Here is a 20,854-nt window from a genome sequence, read left to right on the forward strand (position 1 = left end):
GGTTCCTGTCTCCACCTCTGCCACTAGCACTCCATGAAAGGGTCCCTAGTGGGCAGCAGTGGCTAAATGGTTAGCACTTGCCTGGAGATTGCATGTTTTCACTGTGCCTGTGTGGGTTTCTTCCATGTATTCTAGTTTCCTCCCACACTCCAAAGACATGCTAGTAGGTTAATTGGATCCTGTCTAAACTGGCCATAGTTTATGAATGTGAGTTAAGGACCTTAGATTGTAAATGCCTTGAGGGCAGGGCTGGATGTGAATGTATGATATATGTAAAGTACCTGAAATAATAATAACAGAATACTTGCTGGCCCTTAAACTCTGTGTCCTGGGGGATCCCACAAGTTCACTTTAAAGGATAAGTTCACCTTTTGGACAAATATAATAAATGCACATTTTTTTGCAGGTAAAAAAATGTGCATTTATTATTTTTGTCCAAAGGAGCCTGGAAAACACTGCACCAGCAATCAGTAGATCGCAGATGTCGTGCAGATCTCCTGAAGACCTGTCAGAATATCTGCTTGCTGTACGGGATGTACAAATGAGCAGATATACCAACAGGAATCTTCAATGAACTACCACGGCGCTCCACAGCGCCATGGTAGCTTATTGAAAACTACAAGCCCACTGCCACAAGGGCTGTTGGGACTTGCAGTTCATCCATTTGCGAAAGTCCATGAATGATGTGGCCGTGTGGGCGGAGCTGTGGTTCATGTTCCCAAAGGTGAACTTATCCTTTAAGGCCTCATGCACACTGGGCATTTTAAAAAAGCGGGTAGCTTTAGGTGTATATGGTCATGTTTAAAACACAAGTTTTTCTGCACTTTTGCATTAGCATTTAGCCGTGTTTTTCCACATTACGATTTGTTAGACTAAAAAAAAAAATTTACTTTTGCCTCAAAAACACTGGTTTGCCATGTTTTACAGCTAAAAAAACTCCTCTAGAAACCCACTAGTTGTGGGGGATTTTTTCCAGCCAAAAAATGCTGATTAAAGCCCATGTGTGCATGGACACATGCTGGGGAGTTTACTGGCTGTAGAAAAAACCCCCGCCAAAAGCCAAAAACAGCAGCTGTTAAAACATCCAGTGTGCATGAGGCCTTATCACATGCATAACACCAGGCTTTATTGGTAATTTGCTAGAACTTAGAACAAAATCTGATTTAATTGTGAAAAAACGTGCACAGTTAGGTTTCATTCACACTTTCTGCGTTTGGGTACCAGCGCCCACATCGATGTCAAATTGAGAGAAAAGGCTGTGTCCGTGCAGCCACTGTGTCCCAATCAACATGGATGCGACTGGCTGCACATGGATGCATGGAACACTTGTGCATCCCATGCAGCCAAAATACGGCCTTTACACAGGTGTACACTTAAGTACACCCATGTGAATGAGGTCTTGGAGTAAAAGTATAAAGAACTGTTTGTGACCATTGACAAAGGGTGATCATTGAGCCTTTGTAAACAGGAAAAATGAATATGAAAGATGCACAGAAAATAAAGAATAACACCTGAAAACATATTTATTATATGGTAAAGTCACATTGCTGTCAGCATTTCAGTTCAGACAGCCATCATTTCCTTTGTTACAGGAAATATTACAGTGCACAGCGCAAGGCATCAATGTTCTCCATTGACATCTGAAACAGAAGAGTGAACTGTAGGAACTGTGAAATCATCCCATATGTGGAGGGAAAACTGCCAGCGTCACACAGACCCATCATATATGATATGTCTAATTTCATATGACTATATACTAGAAACTTCATCCCTGCCTGCTGATAAATTCACATATTCAGTGGGGTCCCTCCAGCATTGCATGGGTTAAATGTTCATTTGGCTAGGAGGGAATACGTACACATGACCCTATTCCTTGCTCCCCTGTCTGTTGCTCCCAGGATGTAGGTGGGCCCTCATTGCCCTCTCGTAAAATGCAGGACTGCTGGTCCTACACTGTACATGATGATGTCAGAGAGCTAAAGCTAGCCAAGCAGTGAAGTGAAGTGGCTTAGACGACCATTTGCATTGAGAGGAGGTATGAGGGATCAAGGAATAAAGCAAATATTTCAATTTATTTCCTTCTAGCAAAAGAAGTAACCCACACAGTGCAGGAGGGAACCCAGTTCTGGGGTGCATTTAACAACAGTCTGAAGTGGGATTGTAATCAGTTTTTGCTGTCTTTTGTGAATTCTACCATAAAACAGCTTTATGTCATCGTCACAGAAAACACAGCAAAAAAAAATATATATTTATTTTTGTCGCAGTGTCTCTAAAGTCCACAATTGGCCTTTGCTTTATGTGTTTGTATGATTCTATTTAATGTTTTAGGACGTGGCACATAGCAGCCTATATATGCCACTACAGTTGGTCACTCATTTGTTATATTTATTTGTGTGAAAACACAGCAAAGACCATCAATACGGCATCTAACAGAGATATGGAGAGCTAGCATGCCCAACTGAAAACTGGAGACACACAACTACTGTGTGCAAATAAAAGAGGACAAAGTAAATCATAACTGCAATTCAGGCTTACATCTATTAAACAGCATAACAGATATCAAAACCTAAAGCATTTTAAATACTAAGATTATTTACAAAATGTGTTTTATTATAAAGATATACGATCTGGTAAGGGACATATTAATACTGATTTTATGGGTTGCAGAAATAAGTCTGCTACGAATTCATATATATATCTTTATAATAAGAAAACATTTTTTTTGTAATTACTCATTGTTAAAAAAAAATTATATATATATATATATATATTGGCAGTGGCATCACTAGGGTGGTGCCTGACCCCCCTACACCAGAGCGGAGCCTGCCCCCGCCTTCTGATTGGATGGCTCCTACTCTACATGTCAGTCCATGAATGGTAATGACCCCACCCAGAGCTCGCCCCTCTGCATCACACATAACTGGCCGGTCCCTGCACAGGACATCCTTCCGTCTCCAAACACAGAGCCCGGGACCAGGGTGACACCATGTGTTACCACACCGGGTGACACCAATCCTTGTGATGCCTTTGTATTTTGGTACATGTTGCTGCTACTGTGTGGTTCAAAAGATGTAAGAGGGAATTTCAGTTCATAGGAATATGGAGATCAGAATGATGTGTCTTACACTATGTAGAGAGGATGTGACATCTTTTCTCTGTTGGGGAGCTAATGGATATGAGCAGTTTACAAAAATCATACACACTTTAGATAATGTGCTGTTCATCAGATATTCCCATTTAAATACATTGGTTATTGAGGACTTGTAATGACAGTAGAACCCAGTCTCATCCATAAATGTGTATATAGAATGAGCACCAGCTTAGACAATGCACTTATGGCATGAAGATGTTGTGTTCATCTGCTAATGTGACCTGAACCAGTCACTTGCTGAATGTTCAAAAGTAGCGATGAGTAAACCCAAAGCCATTTTCACTGATAACAGATATTGGTTGCAGATTTGTTTCTCCATTTTGATCACTAGCTGGGAAATAGGTCCCTGTGGAACAGAACAAAATTATCATTTCATATACAATATTTAAAGACACCTCTATCAGAACGAAGGTTTCTGCTAAAGAAGATAAACATCAACATGTAAAGGAGGGCTTGGGGAAGACACTCAGCTGCTGATAAGTTAGTGAGAGCCTCTTGCAGTTACAGGGAATCTTTACTGTGAGGGCCAGTTCACACCAGCTGTAAAGCGCAGATCAATGGAAGGACATCTGAAAAACAATCATTTCCAGGGTGTCCTATTCACACCATAACACTGCGTTGACCTGCGGTGCGCTAAGAAGCAACATGTATGCATTTTAGTGCAACATAACAGATGTAAGTGAATGTCAACACAATGCACAGAATATCCTGTGAAAACGCTGTATGCTTTAACACTCTCTAAAATGCATGTCAACAGATGTCAGCGCATGACTAAAATGGATGGAAAGTACATCCATTTTCCAAACATTTTAGCGCAATTGAGTGTGAATTGGCCCCTTACACACACTGCCAGACTCCTGCATTGCATAATCATTGATTACGCCACGTCTGTCATTTAGGTAACTGCTATTTCCCTCAGTGAGACTGTGGGAACCCCTTTTTTTCAATGTCTTTTGGTTACCATGAAAACACTGAACAAGTGAGTTGGCTTTATACTCTATATCGTGAGACTTTTTTTTTCTTTTTTTTGGTTATACTGTCAGCCTGTACCTCCCATACGGGCAGGCAGTTACTGATTTGCAGGAAGAATCACCAATGTCCTCGCAGTTCATTGAGAACTACAAGGGGTGCTCAAGTCAAACCGGGACCTTTACTTTTTCAGGTATAAAAAGGGATGCTAGAATGGCGGTACTACACGCAGTAGTAAGTGGCAAGTGTGTCCTAGTACTGATATGTGACGCACATGTCATGGGCAAGCCTAGAGACCGGTAATCGAGATGGCCGACAACAGTGTTAGTGCGTGCATGGAACAGAGTTTGGTGATGAAGTTTCTTGTGACCGAAGGTGTAAAACCCATAGAGATCTACAGAAGACTTCAAGCACAGTACGGTGATGAGACGCTCAGCCACAGTAAGACATTTGAATGGTGAAAACATTTCAAAGATGGCCGCACGTCTATTAGTGACGATCCCGGCCGTGGTGGTTCTCAGCCCACAGCAGTCATTCCTGTGAACATTCAACGCATGGAACGCCTGATCCTGGACAATCAACGCATAACCTGTCATGAAACTGCACAAGTGACGAATCTTTCTGTGAGAATGGTGAACACAATTATCATAAAGTGAAGCAGGCTGTCCATGCAGCTTTCCAGGCATTAAACACTGGGATAAGTGTATAAATGTAGCAGGGGAGTAGGTAAAACAATTAATGCAATTTGCTCCCCGTGAAATTTGCTTTTATTATATAAACTCAAAAGTCCTCGTTTGACTTGAGCTTGAAGTTTGGTGGAGGGGGGATTATGGTGTGGGGTTGTTTTTCAGGGGTTGGGTTGGTCCCTTAGTTCCAGTGAAGGGAACTCTTAAGGCATCAGCATACCAAGACATTTTGGACAATTTCATGCTCCCACCTTTGTGGAACAGTTTGGAGATGGCCCCTTTCTGTTCCAACATGACTGCGCACCAATGCACAAAGCAAGGTCCAGAAAGACATGGGGGAGCAAGTTTGGGGTGGAAGAATTTGACTGGCCTGCACTTGCCTGAGTCCTGACCTCAACCTGAAAGAACACCTTTGGGATGAATTAGAGCGAAGACTGCGGGCCAGGCCTTCTTGTTCGATCAGTGCCTGACCTCACAAATGCACTTCTGGAAGAATGGTCAAACATTCCCATAGACACACTCCTAAACCTTGTGGACAGCCTTCCCAGAAGAGTTGAAGCTGTTATAGCTGCAAAGGTGGGCCAACTCACTATTGAACCCTACGGACTAAGTCTGGGAAGCCATTAAAGTTCATGCGCATGTACCACTGGATGGGACTGATGCTTCTGTGTTGAGCACGTGCTCACTGCGTGCTCTCAGCACAGAGACCAATCTGTCAAAGTCAGTTCACAGTCTCTGTGGGACCAGCTCTCAATCATGTGATCACTATGACAGCAAATCACATGGCAACAACATTGTCGATCCTCCCCCCACCCCCAGGTGTTCAGGGATATCAGGGTGGGCATGAGGGGTTATAAAATGATCATGCATGCCTTGCTGTAATAAAAACCTTCTGCCTTTGATGGCAAGTCACTGAACATATAATGTGGATCAGGAGATAAGAACTCCATATCTGTATATTTGCCCCAGGTCAGTGACTCAAAATACTGAAGAAAGAGGCAACCTGCCAACAGTAGCCTCCGCAATAAATTAGGCCTGTTAAGATGGATGTAATGGCAATCCTGGCTGAACACCAAAATATCTAATACGGTGATTATGAAGAGCACAGGGATTCTGCTGGATCTGAGCAGATCCATCTTCTTTTATCGACATTTGCAGGTCAATGATTCTGAAGTAAGGTAAACATGCCTAATCCTGTCCCTTCCATCTCTGCAAACCTCCAGCAGCCTATCAATGTATCTGACCAAGAGTGATACCCAGGAGTTGGGGCCAACTTTATTGATCTTCAGCTTGCACAAGAGCACTAAGGCTTAAAAAACATTTCCAATGCTTTCTCTACAGGTATTCCTAGCTAATATACCGTTTGAAACCTTTTGATATATTTGTTTGATCCATGCAATCACATATCTGTTGTTTCTGACAGAAATTTAGAGCTATCCTTAGTACACTTCCGGTATTATCTCTCAGTGTCTCTGGATTACTAATTACTTTCCATGTTGTGGAAAGGAGTGGTTGAGTTATTTGCCAGAAGAGGACCAGACAGGGATACAGCAACACTACTAAGTCTACAGATATATTATAGGCTGATAATAAAGGGAAAACAAAATAAAATGTTGTTTTAATATTTGACCTATCCCAATATTTTTCCTATTATTACAAATATTCATTAAGAAGTGTCCCTATGCACAACAGAATACACAGAAAAAGAAATAAACTGACACCCATTTACAAGCATGTGACAATCACTTTGTAATGAACATCACATCATCAGTGGCCATGCAGATTGGTTCCCAATCTTTAAACGTGACTGGGGGGAAAATTTGCTGAATATACTGCTCTTATCCAAACTGAAGCCTGTGTGTACAAGGCCAAATATCACCCCAGACTTTCAGGGCTTCATGGATCCTCTAGAAGAGAGGTAAAACCATGCGCAGGCACCTACCAGCCAATGCATCAAAGCTGATTTGATTATATTGTATGTATTTGATTATATAAAAGTAACTTTAAAGGTTTTGAAAGAAGCGATGATGCATGGTATTCCACAGTCACTACATTTCTCCCCGAGAAACTGGCCATCCTACCAGGATGTGCAGGGGAGGGCGCTGCACTGCTGTATATGTAAAAAGAGGAACGCCTTTTTGTCAGTCTCAGCTGAGAATATCATTAATGATAACAGACCTGCACATTTTATTAAAACTACTTAAATTAAACGTCCAGAAATCAGACAGGTAAAACCTGTCAGTTCTGGGCAGAGGCCACCGATGGATGACACAAACTCCCGTGGCCAGCGGGAGGTAGATGAAGGAATACTGGTGGCACCGCAAGCAGAAGCATATGTGGAACCTCTGACAGTCTCTGACCCATTGGGGTTTATTTACTAAAGCTGAAGAGTGCAAAATCAGACTCCCTTCTGCATAGAAACCAATCAGCTTCTAACCTCAGCTTGTTCAATGAAGCTTTGGCAATGAAACCTGGAAGCTGATTGGTTTCTATGCAGAAGGGTGTCTGACTTCGCACTCTCCAGCTTTAGTAAATAAACCCCATTGGGTCTGTGGGCCAGAAATGACACTCACCAGGAGCCCGGAAGTGATGTCATGGTACTGGCGGAACGACCCAAACGGATGCCGAAGTAAGGGAAAAGGAGACTGCTGATGTCTTCAAGAGCCATCTGCAAGCGAACACCCAAAAACAGAACAAGGTGGTTGCTATGAGTACATGTTTTGGGGCAAGGCCCTTCCTCAGGTCATGTCAATGATATTTTTACTTGGGACCGACAAAAAGGCATCCTCTTGTTGACTTTTACAGTTTAATTTCATTCAGTCCATATGGAATCTCAGAGCAGCCATCTCTGTAGTGTTTTTCATTAGTATTCCATGGACATCCACGTGAGCGCCCACATTCTTTTACTGCTGTGTATGTGGTCATCTTATTAGACTCTGCAGGGAAGGAGATGCACTGCTGAGTATGTGGTCAACTTGTCAGGTTGTGATGGGAAGGGGGGTGCACTGCTGTATATGTGTGGTCTTCTCACCAGGCTCTGCGGAGGGGGGTGCACTGCTGTATATGTGTGGTCTTCTCACCAGGCTCTGCGGAGGGGGGTGCACTGCTGTATATGTGTGGTCTTCTCACCAGGCTCTGCGGAGGGGGGTGCACTGCTGTATATGTGTGGTCTTCTCACCAGGCTCTGCGGAGGGGGGTGCACTACTGTATATGTGCGGTCTTCTCACCAGGCTCTGCGGAGGGGGGTGCACTGCTGTATATGTGCGGTCTTCTCACCAGGCTCTGCGGAGGGGGGTGCACTGCTGTATATGTGCGGTCTTCTCACCAGGCTCTGCGGAGGGGGGTGCACTGCTGTATATGTGTGGTTGTCTCACCAGGCTCTGCGGAGGGGGGAGCACTGCTGTATATGTGTGGTCTTCTCACCAGGTTCTGCGAAGGGGGGTGCACTGCTGTATATGTGTGGTCTTCTCATTAGGCTGTGCAGGGAGAGGGTGGACTGCTCTGTGTGTGTATTTATTTATATATATATATATATATATATATATATATATATATATATATAGCGCGCCATCTTATCAGGCTCCCCAGGAAGGGGGTGCACTGCTGTATATAGGGTCATCTTACAGATTCTGCAGAGGAGGGATGCACTGCTGTTTATGTGGCCATCATAACAGTCTCCGCAGGGAGGGGGATGCACTGCTATTTATGCGGTCATCTCAGCAGGCTCTACAGGGAAGGGGGTGAACTACTGTATCTGCAGCTATCTTAGTAGGCATTACAGGGAAGGGGGTGCACTGCTGTATAAAGGGGCATCTTACAGATTCTGCAGAGGAGGGATGCACTGCTGTGTATGTGGCCATCATAACAGTCTCCGCAGGGAGGGAGATGCACTGCTATTTATGCGGTCATCACAGCAGGCTCTACAGGGAAGGTGGAGCACTACTGTATCTGCAGCTATCTTAGTAGACTCTACAGGGAAGGTGGAGCACTACTGTAGCTGCAGCCATCTCAGCAGGCTCTTCAGGGAAGGGGGTGCACTACTGTATCTGCAGCTATCTTAGTAGGCATTACAGGGAAGGGGGTGCACTACTGTATCTGCAGCTATCTTAGTAGGCATTACAGGGAAGGGGGAGCACTACTGTATCTATGGCCATATTATCAGGCTTTGTGGGGAAGGGGTGTACTGCCATATATGTGGCCATCTTACCAGGCTCTGAAGGGGTGGGGGGTGCACTGCTGTGGAGACAGTACTAGTCCCTTTCTTTGTGACCCTAAGTGGGCACTGACAGGCCTTGATAACCCCGACCCCCACCATCCCACTAAGACTACTGCACAGTATGCTGTTGCTGTATAAACCATTCATTATAGAAAGTGGCTCACTTAGAATGTAAAGAACGTATTTATACAATTATTCTTCACTTCCCCCTCTGATAACTATACAATGATGTGACTGACTACCTTTCACACGCTGTAAAAAGCATTCAATAAGCAGCATTATCTCTATCCATTCTGTGTTATATCCTTTCCCAAATGAAATGTACACAAAGTTTTTACCTTTAGAATGGAAAACTTACAAATCCTGTGAATGACAATGACCTTTTCTTAGTTTAATAATATATATAGTGAGAGACAGCTGGAAAGGCAGCCACAGCCATTTACCTGCAGTGATGCTATGTGCCCATTATTTCCCAGTGTCCTGGTCACTTAAAAATTTTCCTCCTAACGCTACAAATAATTATCATAGTGCAAATCAGCTGCACCGTGTACATCCCCACTTCCCTCCCCATCCCAACACATATCTGGGCTATCCCAATATTTTTCCTATTATTACAAATTTACATGTATAAAAATACTCTCCACAAACACTGAATGTTATTAGAACAGAAAAATAGAAAATCATAGCCAGCTTACTCATACCAATGACAAACAATATATTGCTGACACAACCAGCAGAGGGCAGTAAAGTGTCACTATTCGCTGGACTCAGTTCAGGGCGCAGCAGCCCGTAGCCCCAGGACTGTGGGAAGAAACTCTTCCAGACGATGAACCATTAACATATCACTTCTCTAGGATAAGAAATCCCATTTTATTCCATTACCCCAGCAGTGCCTGGGAGGGTCGGTGTCAGCCCCTTGCTGATGTTCAGTAATTCTTCTGTGCTTCCATTTTGTTTTTGTTTGTTTTTTTATGAAGAAGTGACTTCAGTTCATCTTGTGACAACTTTCTGCAAACAGCTTCAGTGAATTCCTGGAAACTAAAAACGCTTTATATTTGGCAGTGATCTGGCTAATACTGTAAACGGTACAGACACACCCACACATGGCGGGAAGTTCCCGCTTCCAGCGGAGGATGGGCTGCTTGGACTTTGGCAACACTCAAACATTTCATAGTGAAGTGCGGTCTTCTCCAATTCAGTGCAAGTTTTTATTTCGCCAAGCTTCTTACTCAGATGACAAAGGAAGATTTATGTCGGAAATCGCCCTAGAAAAAGATCATACAGTCAGTTTTTTCAGTTGGTGTCTGAATCACTGCGCAATAGGATTCTAGAGCCATTTGTTCATTATTACAGTCTGTATGCGTACATGTGGCCACTGCATTACCTGTGCTGGCTGGCAATCCCTGGAAGACAAATCTTTATTAAAGTGTTCTAAATCCTAAACTTTTTTTTTTTACCTTATTGCATTCCCTACATTAAGAAAAAATGTTCCAGTACCTGTACCGCCCCTCCCCCATATGTCCTCACTTGATCCAGCAATGTGCCAATCTTTGGAAGCTCTCCACGCTCAAAGGCTTTGCTGAAGCCTTGGTTCCGGCTGCTCTCAGTCAAATCCTGTGATGATGGAGCAGGGGGTAGGACCAAGCCGCGCTGTCTGTGTCTATGGATGCAGATAGCATTGCTCTATAGTGGCACACCGTGAGGAGGAGGAGCCAGGAGTGCTGGCAGGGAACCTCAACAGAGGAGGACCGTGGCCACCAGATAAGTATGACATTAATATTAGACTTTGCATTCACTTTAATGTAACAACAAAAAGGCCTAATTTCCACAGCCAATCACTAGGGTCATCCTGAGTTTAGCACACAATCCACAGTATGCTCAGGAGTTTTGACTTCACTCCAGACCACTATGCTGCATACCACCTATCATCCTGGGGGTTCCAGGCCACAGAGATAGGTTTGTGCATCCTTCAAACTCATCTCTAACCAAAACTGTGAACTCCAGCTTTTTTGAACTCCATTGAGTTGCAGAATGGGTCATTCCTAAACTCTGAGGCTCATGAACTCCCCCGCAGCTCAAAGTTCGGAATTCAGGATAGAGATGAGAGCCCAAGGTCATCTCTAGTAGGCAGCAGTATCTAGCAGAGCTAGACACATTTCTGGATAGAGTACATTACATGTGCATTTGGCCCTTTGGGTTTCATATGTCCTACATGGTCCCATAATCTTCTGGTCTCATGGAAAATGGCTCTGGTATAATATGGCTATGGTCTGTGGGAATATAGCTTCAGTGACTTACTTTGTTTATGGTGGTGTAGGAAGAAAGAGCAAAGGTGGCTGAGGAGGAGGAAGAGCAAAGAGCTGGGCTAGTGGAGGTAAGAGGGTTCAGCGCAGGAGACAAAAGTAGTAAAAGTAGGTCAGTGATGGTACAGATGAGTGGGAAAAGTTACCGTACAGCAGAAGCAACTGAGGTTGGGAAAGAAGGCCATCAAGGGACCAGAGGAGGCAGAAATGTGAGAGACTGGAAATTCATGGCTGGCACACTGCAGTGTGCTCCTTCCCCACATAGTACACAAATCTTCCACAGCAAGGGTGCAGCTAAAGCTTTGGGCTTCCAGCTGAATACATCAGAGGAGAGAAGTAGAGCTCCAAGTCCAGCTGCTGATGACTGTGCAAAGCTGTATGTCATACGTACAGTAGCAGCCATGAACGATTAAGCCCCGAGAGTGGAGCGAAATGAGTTGGGGCAATGGCATGGACGGAGCTTGCTGAGCCTGCTACTATCCTTATGACATACATGTTTGCACGGTGTGCAGTGTCTAAGACCTTTCCCATGCCTTTACATTATGCATGGAGTCAGGATGGACTCCCATCCAGTCTGCACTTACAACAGGATCCACCGAACAGGTCTCTAAAAGCCTGGGCAGAGGACCCAAAGCTTCTTTCAGGTCAAGCTGTTGATGAGTGTTTTTTTAATAAGCCAGTATAGCAATGTATTCCAACACATTCCGCATTAAAAATAACCCCCAATTGTTTGTTTCTTATGGTTTTGCAGCTGTTTTAAAAATCCTCCTTCCTGGGGACAATTTACTTCCACCCTTTCTGCTAGTCCGAGCTGTAATCTTGCGCATGCGCTTTGGGGTCTCAGGCAAGCCTTATTCTAGTTCCGGGATCACTATGGCAACCATGTCCCTCTGCAGTGTGCTGTGATGTTCCAATGTTCGCACCCCCTTGTGACGTGTAAGGTCACATGGGATGTGTCAGGAAATGCTGAATGAGCAAATGAGCTGTAATATTGCAGAATCTTGGCGCTGTGCCGCAGATAGCGAATGTGACGGACACAACATACATCTTTATGAATATGACGGCACAAAGAGCGTGGCATGAACTGAGTTAAAGATGCGCATGTGCCGGTGACACCAGCAAAAGCAACGGGACAGATTACAAGCAAACAGAGCGAGTAAGATGACATTTACATACAGCTATTTTAACAGTTTTTAGTGATGATTGATATGTGCAAAACCTATGGGGGAGAGTTTACTTATACTTTAAAGCATAAAGAGCTGTAGAGGACAGAATCGATCTGAGAGGGAATGAGTCAGGACTGGGAACACGCAAATGACTACGCTAGAGTCCATCCAAGCTCAAGAGAGGACATGAGGCCATGTTTTGATGTGTGAGCCTGAAGAGGAGGAGGAGGAAAGGACCATCATCCAGGAGACAAGATGAAGGAAGGGAGATATATTTTTTTAGGATAGATTAGTAAGGATAGTAGAATAGATTAGGTATAAAAACCTGAAGAATGGAAGAAGAGATTTAGAAATGAGGGATGAGAAGAAGAATATATAGGGAAAACATGACACTTAGGAAGGAAGAATTGAGAAAAGGAGACGACATCTAAAAAGAAAGATGAGAAAGAAACACACAGAAAACCTAGAAAGTAAGATGGAAGAAAATGGCTGGACATTTACAATGGGAGAGCAAAACTCTGGAGACCTTAAGTGGACCAGCAAGGACAGAAAATTTGGAGCTCTTCTGGGGCTGTCATCATCATCCTTGCTGTAACAGTGATCCACTGACCTCATACAAGCATACAGGAAGAGGGGGTCTAAGTTTTTAGTCTTTATTAGTCTTTATGCTTGCTTTAGTTTATTGATTTACTAAGTAGTAAAACAAAGGTAATGATGACAGCCCCAGAATACGTAATAATACAAAAAATCAGTGATGGAAACTACCAGATTTCTATCCTGAAGGCTCTGCAGAATTACTCATCTATTCCTTTCTAGATGCCCCATCTTCCTCCTACTGCTACCAAGCTTCAGCTTCACATTTGGTGGTGTACTATACGAACAGTTGGTGCTGAAATGATGGACTGCCTGGACTCACATTGCAGTCTTCTGCATTTGTATGCACTCTGAATCCTAATATGCTTATCCTTGTCAGCAAGCCACATATGTTACATATAATACATTAGAAAATGAACATTACATGAGCTTAGAAATGAGGGCCAACATGTCAAGGAACCAGAATAGATCCCGCCACATCCTCACCTCATCATTTGACCGCAAATAGTTCATAGCGTCTGGCTTAGCAGAATTCTTGTAGCTGTAGGAAAAGGAGAATGTCAGAGAGACAGCAAGTTTCATTACAACAGTGAGCAGAAATGAATCATTCTTATAGTTAAAGCATACTGGCAGACCAGAACCACCACTGTATATTTACATACAGAAATTTTAAAAAAGGCTCATTCTCCCAGCATAGACCTTCCAGAAAACCGTTTGGCCAGTGCACTATTTGCTGAGCGTGTGGGTGACTTTCTCACAATGGAGCAACAATTTAGGTTTTGCCAATTCAACAGCCCTATCTATGTACAATCTGATAAGTGTAACATCCAGAGTAACTACAGCACTCTAATCACTCCATTTAGTAAAATGGCAGAGCTGTGGGAGCTTCACAGATGGCAGCCAGAGAGATTGCTGTGCAGGGAACAAATTAAACTGAGTCGTATACAACTGCTGAGTCAGAATGATCAGGGGCATGATGGGTAGTAGGAAATCTGTCTTTTAATTGAGAAATGTGACATTTATTTTATTTATTTATTTTAGGTACTTCTATAGCGCCATCAATTTACGCAGCGCTTTACATATATATATTTATTGTACATTCACATCAGTCCATAACCCTCAAGGGGCGTACAATCTAAGTTCCCTAACTTACATTCATACATAAACATACCCAGGGGCGGACTGACTCCATCAAAAGTGTTGGAGCCTGCTCAGTAGCAGAAGAGTGGTAGTGGGAGAGGAGTGAGAAGCAGGAAGATGTGATGCTGGAACAGGGGCGCACTGACAACTCATGGGGCCCCAGGGCAATAGGGGATCATGGGATCCCTGTGTCCTTGCCCAAACTCAAAAAAGCCTATGAAAAAGGTACCAGGGGCATCTCATGGGGCCCCCTACTGACCCCAGGGGATCATGGGGCTCCTGTGTCCTTTCCCAAACTCAAAAAAACCTATGAAAAAGTTACCAGGGGCATCTATGGGGCCCCTTACTGACCCCGGGCCCTCAGGCAGTGCCCGAGTTTCCAAATGGTCAATCCGTCCCTGAACATACCTCACTATAGACAATTTAGACAGGAGCCAATTAACCTACCAGCATGTCTTTGGAGTGTGGGAGGAAACCGAAGCACCCGGAGTAAACCCACACAGGCACAGGGAGAACATGCAAACTCCAGGAAGGAGGTGCCTCCAGGAAGGAGGTGCCGTCGAACCAACGACTCTAGTACTGCCAGGCAGAAGTGCTAACCATTTAGCCACTGTGCTGCCCATATTTGAACAGTTAAAGAATTTACCCTTCCATATAGAAAATAGAATAAGCGGCACTCAGTCAATAATAAAAGCCTGTACATACATTTAAATACTTAAAAATCAATAAAATTGTTAACAGAAAGTAAATAATATAAACATGGAGATGCAGTATAATAAATAGTTATCAAAGTTTATTCAGAAATGTGTATTTAAATAAACTGCTACAATTAGATCTCACATGTCATGTTTCACCAAGTGTCTGACTGAGGTAGCAGAACACAGACTGGAGATACTGCTTTTAAAATTTAGCATTGCTCCTCTGCTGACAGATGAGACATGAAGGAACGTTTGTCCTCCTAGTATTTGATGACATGGAGAGGGCAGACAGGAACGTGACAAGGTCCAGACAGCTGGTGACTCACCTTTGGCCGCTGCCTCTACTGCTGCTGGAAAAGTAACCTTTACGGTAGGCACAACAGATGCCAACAGTGATCAAGACCAGCACCACCACCACCACTAGGATACCTCCAACAATGCCAGCAATGTTCAGATCATCTGAAAATTAAGACAAAGCTCAGATTACGTTAAAAATAACTAAACAAGACCCAACTTTGAAGACAACGCCAGGCTGTGAAAATACTGTGCTCTGCACAGGTGTACTGGGTGTGGGAACATTGTCCAAAATCATCAGCGCTGTATATTCATTCTACGCTCATCTCTGCTTCTCTATATGACATCTCCCCAAATGTTTTTGAGATCACCTTGCTTCATTAAAGGCATAATAGGAAGAGGAAGACATTCTACTCAGGAGCTTAAAATGCAGGTTCATGCTCAACTAAACATCTGTCTTCAATTACCTTGCTGCCTGTCTTACCCAGGATCAGGGATGGGAACGCCTTTTTGTGCACTGCTTACACAAGTCCGCAAACTGCAGCTGATTTCTGAACCCTGCATAAAATGTAATGGCGGGCACAGTTGTAACATCACACAAATGACAAAGGAAGACTGTGAACCTTTGGCTTGGGAGACAACAACCCTTTCACCGCAAGGACAGTTTTCTGCCAGCTAAAGATAGTGCATCACGTTAAGTGTTCCACGGGTATTGCTGGACATGTTGAAAGGTGGGTGTTGTCACCAACCTTTTCAAATACAGTACATATGACAAAAAGGAAGATTGAAAGGGATACACTGTCAATTATAAAGTATTAAGCAGAACAGGAAGACTGCTGATCTGTGGATATGATATAACATATCATTATGACAAACAATTCTTATTATTCAACTCCTTTAAAGTATATGTACCTAAGTGTATGGAACCCTAACCAATTGTAAGGTGCTTTTTGTTCCTGATAATCTATGCTTTTATATGTCATTTTCATGATAGTCAACCCAAAACACATGGTGAATCCGCCAGTCTACTATGCCCTCTGAAGCTTCCTGCTCTATACGCCAAGCCATGAAATGATTTTAGCACTGATTTATGGAGCTTTAGGATCCACACAAATCTCAGTAGGGTCCGCACAGTCTATTGGACATTGGCTGATACAGCCTGAGTCAACTATTTCCCCAGAAAAAGGTTGTTCAAATATCCCACTATGGAGTGTCGCTGAGCAAGAGCAGGGGCAGCACTTTTTGAAAAATTCAATGCTGCAGTGGAAAAGCCAAAGGAAAAAGAGGAAAAAATGGTAATGTTACATGCCCACAGCCAAACGCAGGTGCTGGGAACATGTACATAGGAATCCTTGATTTCCACAGAGGCCAAAAGGTCTCCCGAATGGACAAAAACCAATGACCAACCTTGAGGATTCCATGTAGAATATTGTACAAGGAGAAAGGTGTTTAGGACCATCAGATCCAGTATGGGGCAGATTTCCCTTTATATTCTGGGGACAGTGAATATGTTGAATAGAAACCTAAAAACTTCTCCTTTTCAGGGACAATTATCTCTGAGACAAAAGCTGTACCAGAACAGTGTGAAGGTCCACCAGCCTTTTCAGGGATGTTGGCAAACTGGACAACATGAAGCTTGGTGGAGACTGGAATTCCAGTCTGTATCCTCTGGATACAATGTTCCTATATTCTGGACCCAAATGTTTGAAATGTCCTGGGAGCAGATGGCTACAAAGGGTGCCTTTTTATTGTGATGAGGACTGGTTTGTGAAATTATAGAGGACTTGGGTGTTCACAATTTATGGAGGACCTGAGTGTTAGGCTTTGTCCTAGGTTAAGGCTTGGGAATAAGGAAATTAACACTTTCCAACTTCGGGGGTATAAGGTTTCTCAAGTGGAGATGATGGCTTCCTTTTCAGGGGAAAATGGGTACTCTTTACCCTGGTGTGTCCTTGGTAAAGTTGCCTAGGGATTCACAAAAAAAGCAGCCCCCATCAAAAGGACATGCATCAATTGCTGGAGAAGAGAAGAACCTGTCAGGATTGATTGAAGATCCAGAGACATAACCATGGACCAGTTAGTTTGGGCCTAGCAACTGATCATGTCTACAATGAAAGGTTGTAGGGTAGGACCTGCAAGGAAGAATAAGACCTCAGAGAAAGGGGTTGAGCATTTGTCTACTGGGTCTTTAAACACAAGGATGTCCATAACAGTGACAGAATCTTGTGTAGAAAGGAAACAGCTGGGTCCACTTTTTAGAAAAACCTTTTCCAAAGGTTATTGATGTGTAAAACATTCAGGAGGAACAAAGATTTTATCCAGGTTAGGTCAATCACTATAGAGGAAAGGTTGAAATAGGGAATGCACTGGAAAAGTCTTTTCCAGGCTCGGGGCTTTTTGAGGAACCCCAGCTGATAAACTTAGGCATAGCTGAAAAAGGGAGCTCCAAGTCAAAGCATGTATAGACTGCGTCAGTAAGGAACAAAATGGTATTCTTAAATTGAAGGGTTTTGTCAGAAGACTGAAACTCCTCCTGTGCCAATTCTTCAAATAAGGATAAGGTACAATTCTCTTCATCCCCAGCTGACAGTGCAGACGCAATTACAGCCCCACAGAAATCAGAGGCAAAATTCAAATCTGGTGCAGCTCCCCTTTCCCGCTGACAGCCAAAAGAGTTGCAGCTGGGGCACAGTAATTTAACCAGTTATTTGGACAGGGCAAAATCGCACCAGCAGGCACTCTAAATAAGGGCAAAAGCCACTTCCGGTATGTAGATAGCAGAGAGACTTGGAATATGGCTCTACAACCAAAAAGACATTCAGTCTTTGGCTGCTTGACCCCCTTGCCAAAGACAAAGCCATGACTTTGTCTGACTGCACCCTGATTGGATGACTATGTAGGAACGAGGTTCAGTGTAGGAGAATCAGTCTTATGGCACTCTGTTTCAGAATGTTGATGGGTAGCATCAACTCCTGTGGGGAACAGGGTCCCTAGACAGTCAGGTAGTTGTAGACCCAGCCCCAGTCCTTCAGGTTTACGTATGTTGTTGCCACTTTCCGGGAAGGGGGAAGGTACAACTTCCTGGATTCTAGGAGTTGCAAATCCACATTGCCAGGTAGATTTTTGACTGGCTGGACGACAGTAACAGGCAATCTAGGGTGGGGGTCTAATTGTCGCACATTGGGAGATTGTTGTGCTGTAAAGATCTAGAGTGGAACTGAGACTTGAAGAAGGCCACTATGCAGAAGTGAGTCAAGAGAATCCAGGTTTGCCCAACAGTCCAACAGCTGGACCTCAGAGATAAAATCTTTTCCTGGGGAAGGAAATTCTCTGCCTGGGCTGTGCCAAAGTACAGCCCCAAGTACTCTAGACGATGGGAAGGCTGGACAGCAGACTTTTTGAAGTTGATTAGCCATCAAAAGGTTTGAAGGAACTAGATTGTCTTTTGGATGTTGGAAGTCAGGACTGTGGCTGAGGGATCTTTCAGGAAGGAGTTGTCCAGGTATCTCACAACCTGGATGCCCTGAAATATGATCAAGCTCTTTGGTGAAGACTGATACAGAGGAAAGTCCAAATGGCAGGGCAACAAATTTAAAAAGTGTTGGTCTCCCACAGCAAACAGTAAAAAGCATTGGTGTGCAGGGAGATGGGAATGTGAAGATAGGCATCTTCACACTGATGGCAGAAATTCCCTTGGTCTGGAGAAGCAATGACAGATTTTGCAAACTCCATGCTTAATTTAAGAACATGCAGATATCGGTTTAGGGATTTTAGGTCCAGAAGGAGGCAACTGACACCGTTTGGTTCTGGGACTGTGAATATGTGTGAGTAATAACCTTTGCATTTCTGCAGGTATTGAAGTTATCCCTTATGCCTTCAAATTTGCCTGACTTTGAGGTAGGGCTGCCAGGTTGAAGGGTAGGATAGAAATTCTATTTTGTAGCCCTTGAAAATAACAGAATGGATCCAGAGGTCTGGGACATATCTGATACAGACTGACGCAAATGCCAACAGACATCCCCCCAGTCTAGAGTGTGGGGGCATCCCTTCACTGCAAGGAGGGCTTCAAGTTTTCATTGAAAGGACTGACCGACCTCTGACTTAAGAAAGGATACCTGGGTGGAGAAAAAAGGACCTCTTTTGGTTAAAACAGGCAGTAGCCTTTTTTGTGGGGTACTTTCCCACCAGTAACTTCATTAATAAATCTATTAAAGAATTCACTGAACATGCATTCACCATCGAAAGGAATGCACAAAGGCCTTTTGCATGCAGGCTCAGCAGACCATGCCTTTAATTCTGGGCATATGCACAGACAACAGGGACACCTTAGAGACCTGGCAAATAACATTCTCTAGAGCAGTCATTCTCAGCCAGGGATCCGTGAAACCGCAGGGTTTCTCCAGAAGTTGCTAAAAGTTTCTTGAGCAAAAAGGCAACTTCTGTCTCTCACGCTGAGTAACCAATGATAGCAATGATCTTTTTAGCTATAACTGTAAGGAAGGGATTTTTATAAGCTACAAATGGATGGAGCATTTTTTCCTCAATGACCATCACACCAATATACTGTGAGCTGTAGGTAAACATTCGCACCTGAGGAGGAGCTAGAATTAGAGGAAGGAAGCAGTGTCAGCACAGGGTCTTTTTCCAGTGCAAGGGAACAGCTATCACCCTTAGCATTTTGAGCCATCTGTAGATTGAATGCTATTAGGCCCTTTGTCTCTAAGCTTCTCTGCGCCTTGAGTTCACAATTACTTTGTGAGGGGATCCTCTGTGGGGTATTCATGAAGTGGATGCGGAATGAAAGGGAAAAAGTGTGTCCTGAAAAGGAGTCGAAAAAACCCAAGACACTGACCAATGTCCAGTGGCTGAGTCTCCGGAATGTCAGGCAGCTGGGAGATAAGCAGATGCGCTGCTTGCGTTCTCAACACAAAAGGTGGGCAATAGTGTATCGGTCAACACCCAAGCCTCAACGCTGTGTAGGAAAGCCCTTCAATGTTTTAAAAGTAAAGCAGCATAATCACTTTACTGATCACCAATGTAGTAGAGACATTTACAGAGGAGAATAAAATGTTAAGTGAATAACACCCTACATGTAAAAACAGGACTTGGGCACAAATACAGGGAAACCCTGTCCAACTTTATCCACACCGCAGTCTCCTAAAGGAAACCAAACTCTACCCGTCACAATGGGCCTACCGTTGAAAGTGGTCTTCAGGGATGCCATAAGAATGGACCACAGCCCCGAACCTGTAATAGCACTCTGTGGCTAACAGAACTCATTGCACCACCTGCCAGTGGGAGCACCGAACACAGGATCCAGTGTCCAAAGCAAACATTACAGGCCAGCCCCTCAGTTGCAGGGTCCCAATCCGGTTCCCAAGTTGTACATCAATGGTAACCGATCCGGAAATGGTTAGTAAGCCCTGAGGCAAAAAGCAGTTGGATCTCAGTATAAGTGTCAGTCGAAGTAGTTAAAGAAATTTAACAAAAGAATGGTTTAGCTGGTGCAGTGGGGGTATCAGCTTTTGCAAATGTCCAATCACCTGAAGGTAGCGGCATATACAGTAATCCAGGGACTATGATTTGCTGTCCTGTGTTCTGTACAGTGCAATTAAGATATATATTACAGTTTTATTT

The 20,854-nt window shown here is 43.7% G+C and overlaps 1 protein-coding gene across 1 annotated transcript in view; it reads right to left on the reverse strand.

The window, feature by feature from the left end:
• Window positions 1–1,498: 1,498 nt before the first annotated feature.
• Window positions 1,499–20,854, reverse strand: part of JAM3 (junctional adhesion molecule 3) — a 77,413-nt gene continuing 58,057 nt past the window's right edge. The window contains exons 7-9 of the mRNA XM_089688892.1: window positions 15,250–15,382; window positions 13,572–13,626; window positions 1,499–10,287 (exon numbers count right to left, since the gene is read on the reverse strand). Coding sequence (XP_089545018.1) covers window positions 10,252–10,287; window positions 13,572–13,626; window positions 15,250–15,382 — 224 coding nt within the window. The 3' untranslated portion in view covers window positions 1,499–10,251. The remainder of the gene's footprint in view (window positions 10,288–13,571; window positions 13,627–15,249; window positions 15,383–20,854) is intronic.

This window comes from Staurois parvus, unplaced genomic scaffold, assembly GCF_062004578.1.
Source record: "Staurois parvus isolate SC_StPar_1 unplaced genomic scaffold, SC_StPar_1.0 ptg000458l, whole genome shotgun sequence".
Taxonomy (NCBI): domain Eukaryota; kingdom Metazoa; phylum Chordata; class Amphibia; order Anura; family Ranidae; genus Staurois; species Staurois parvus.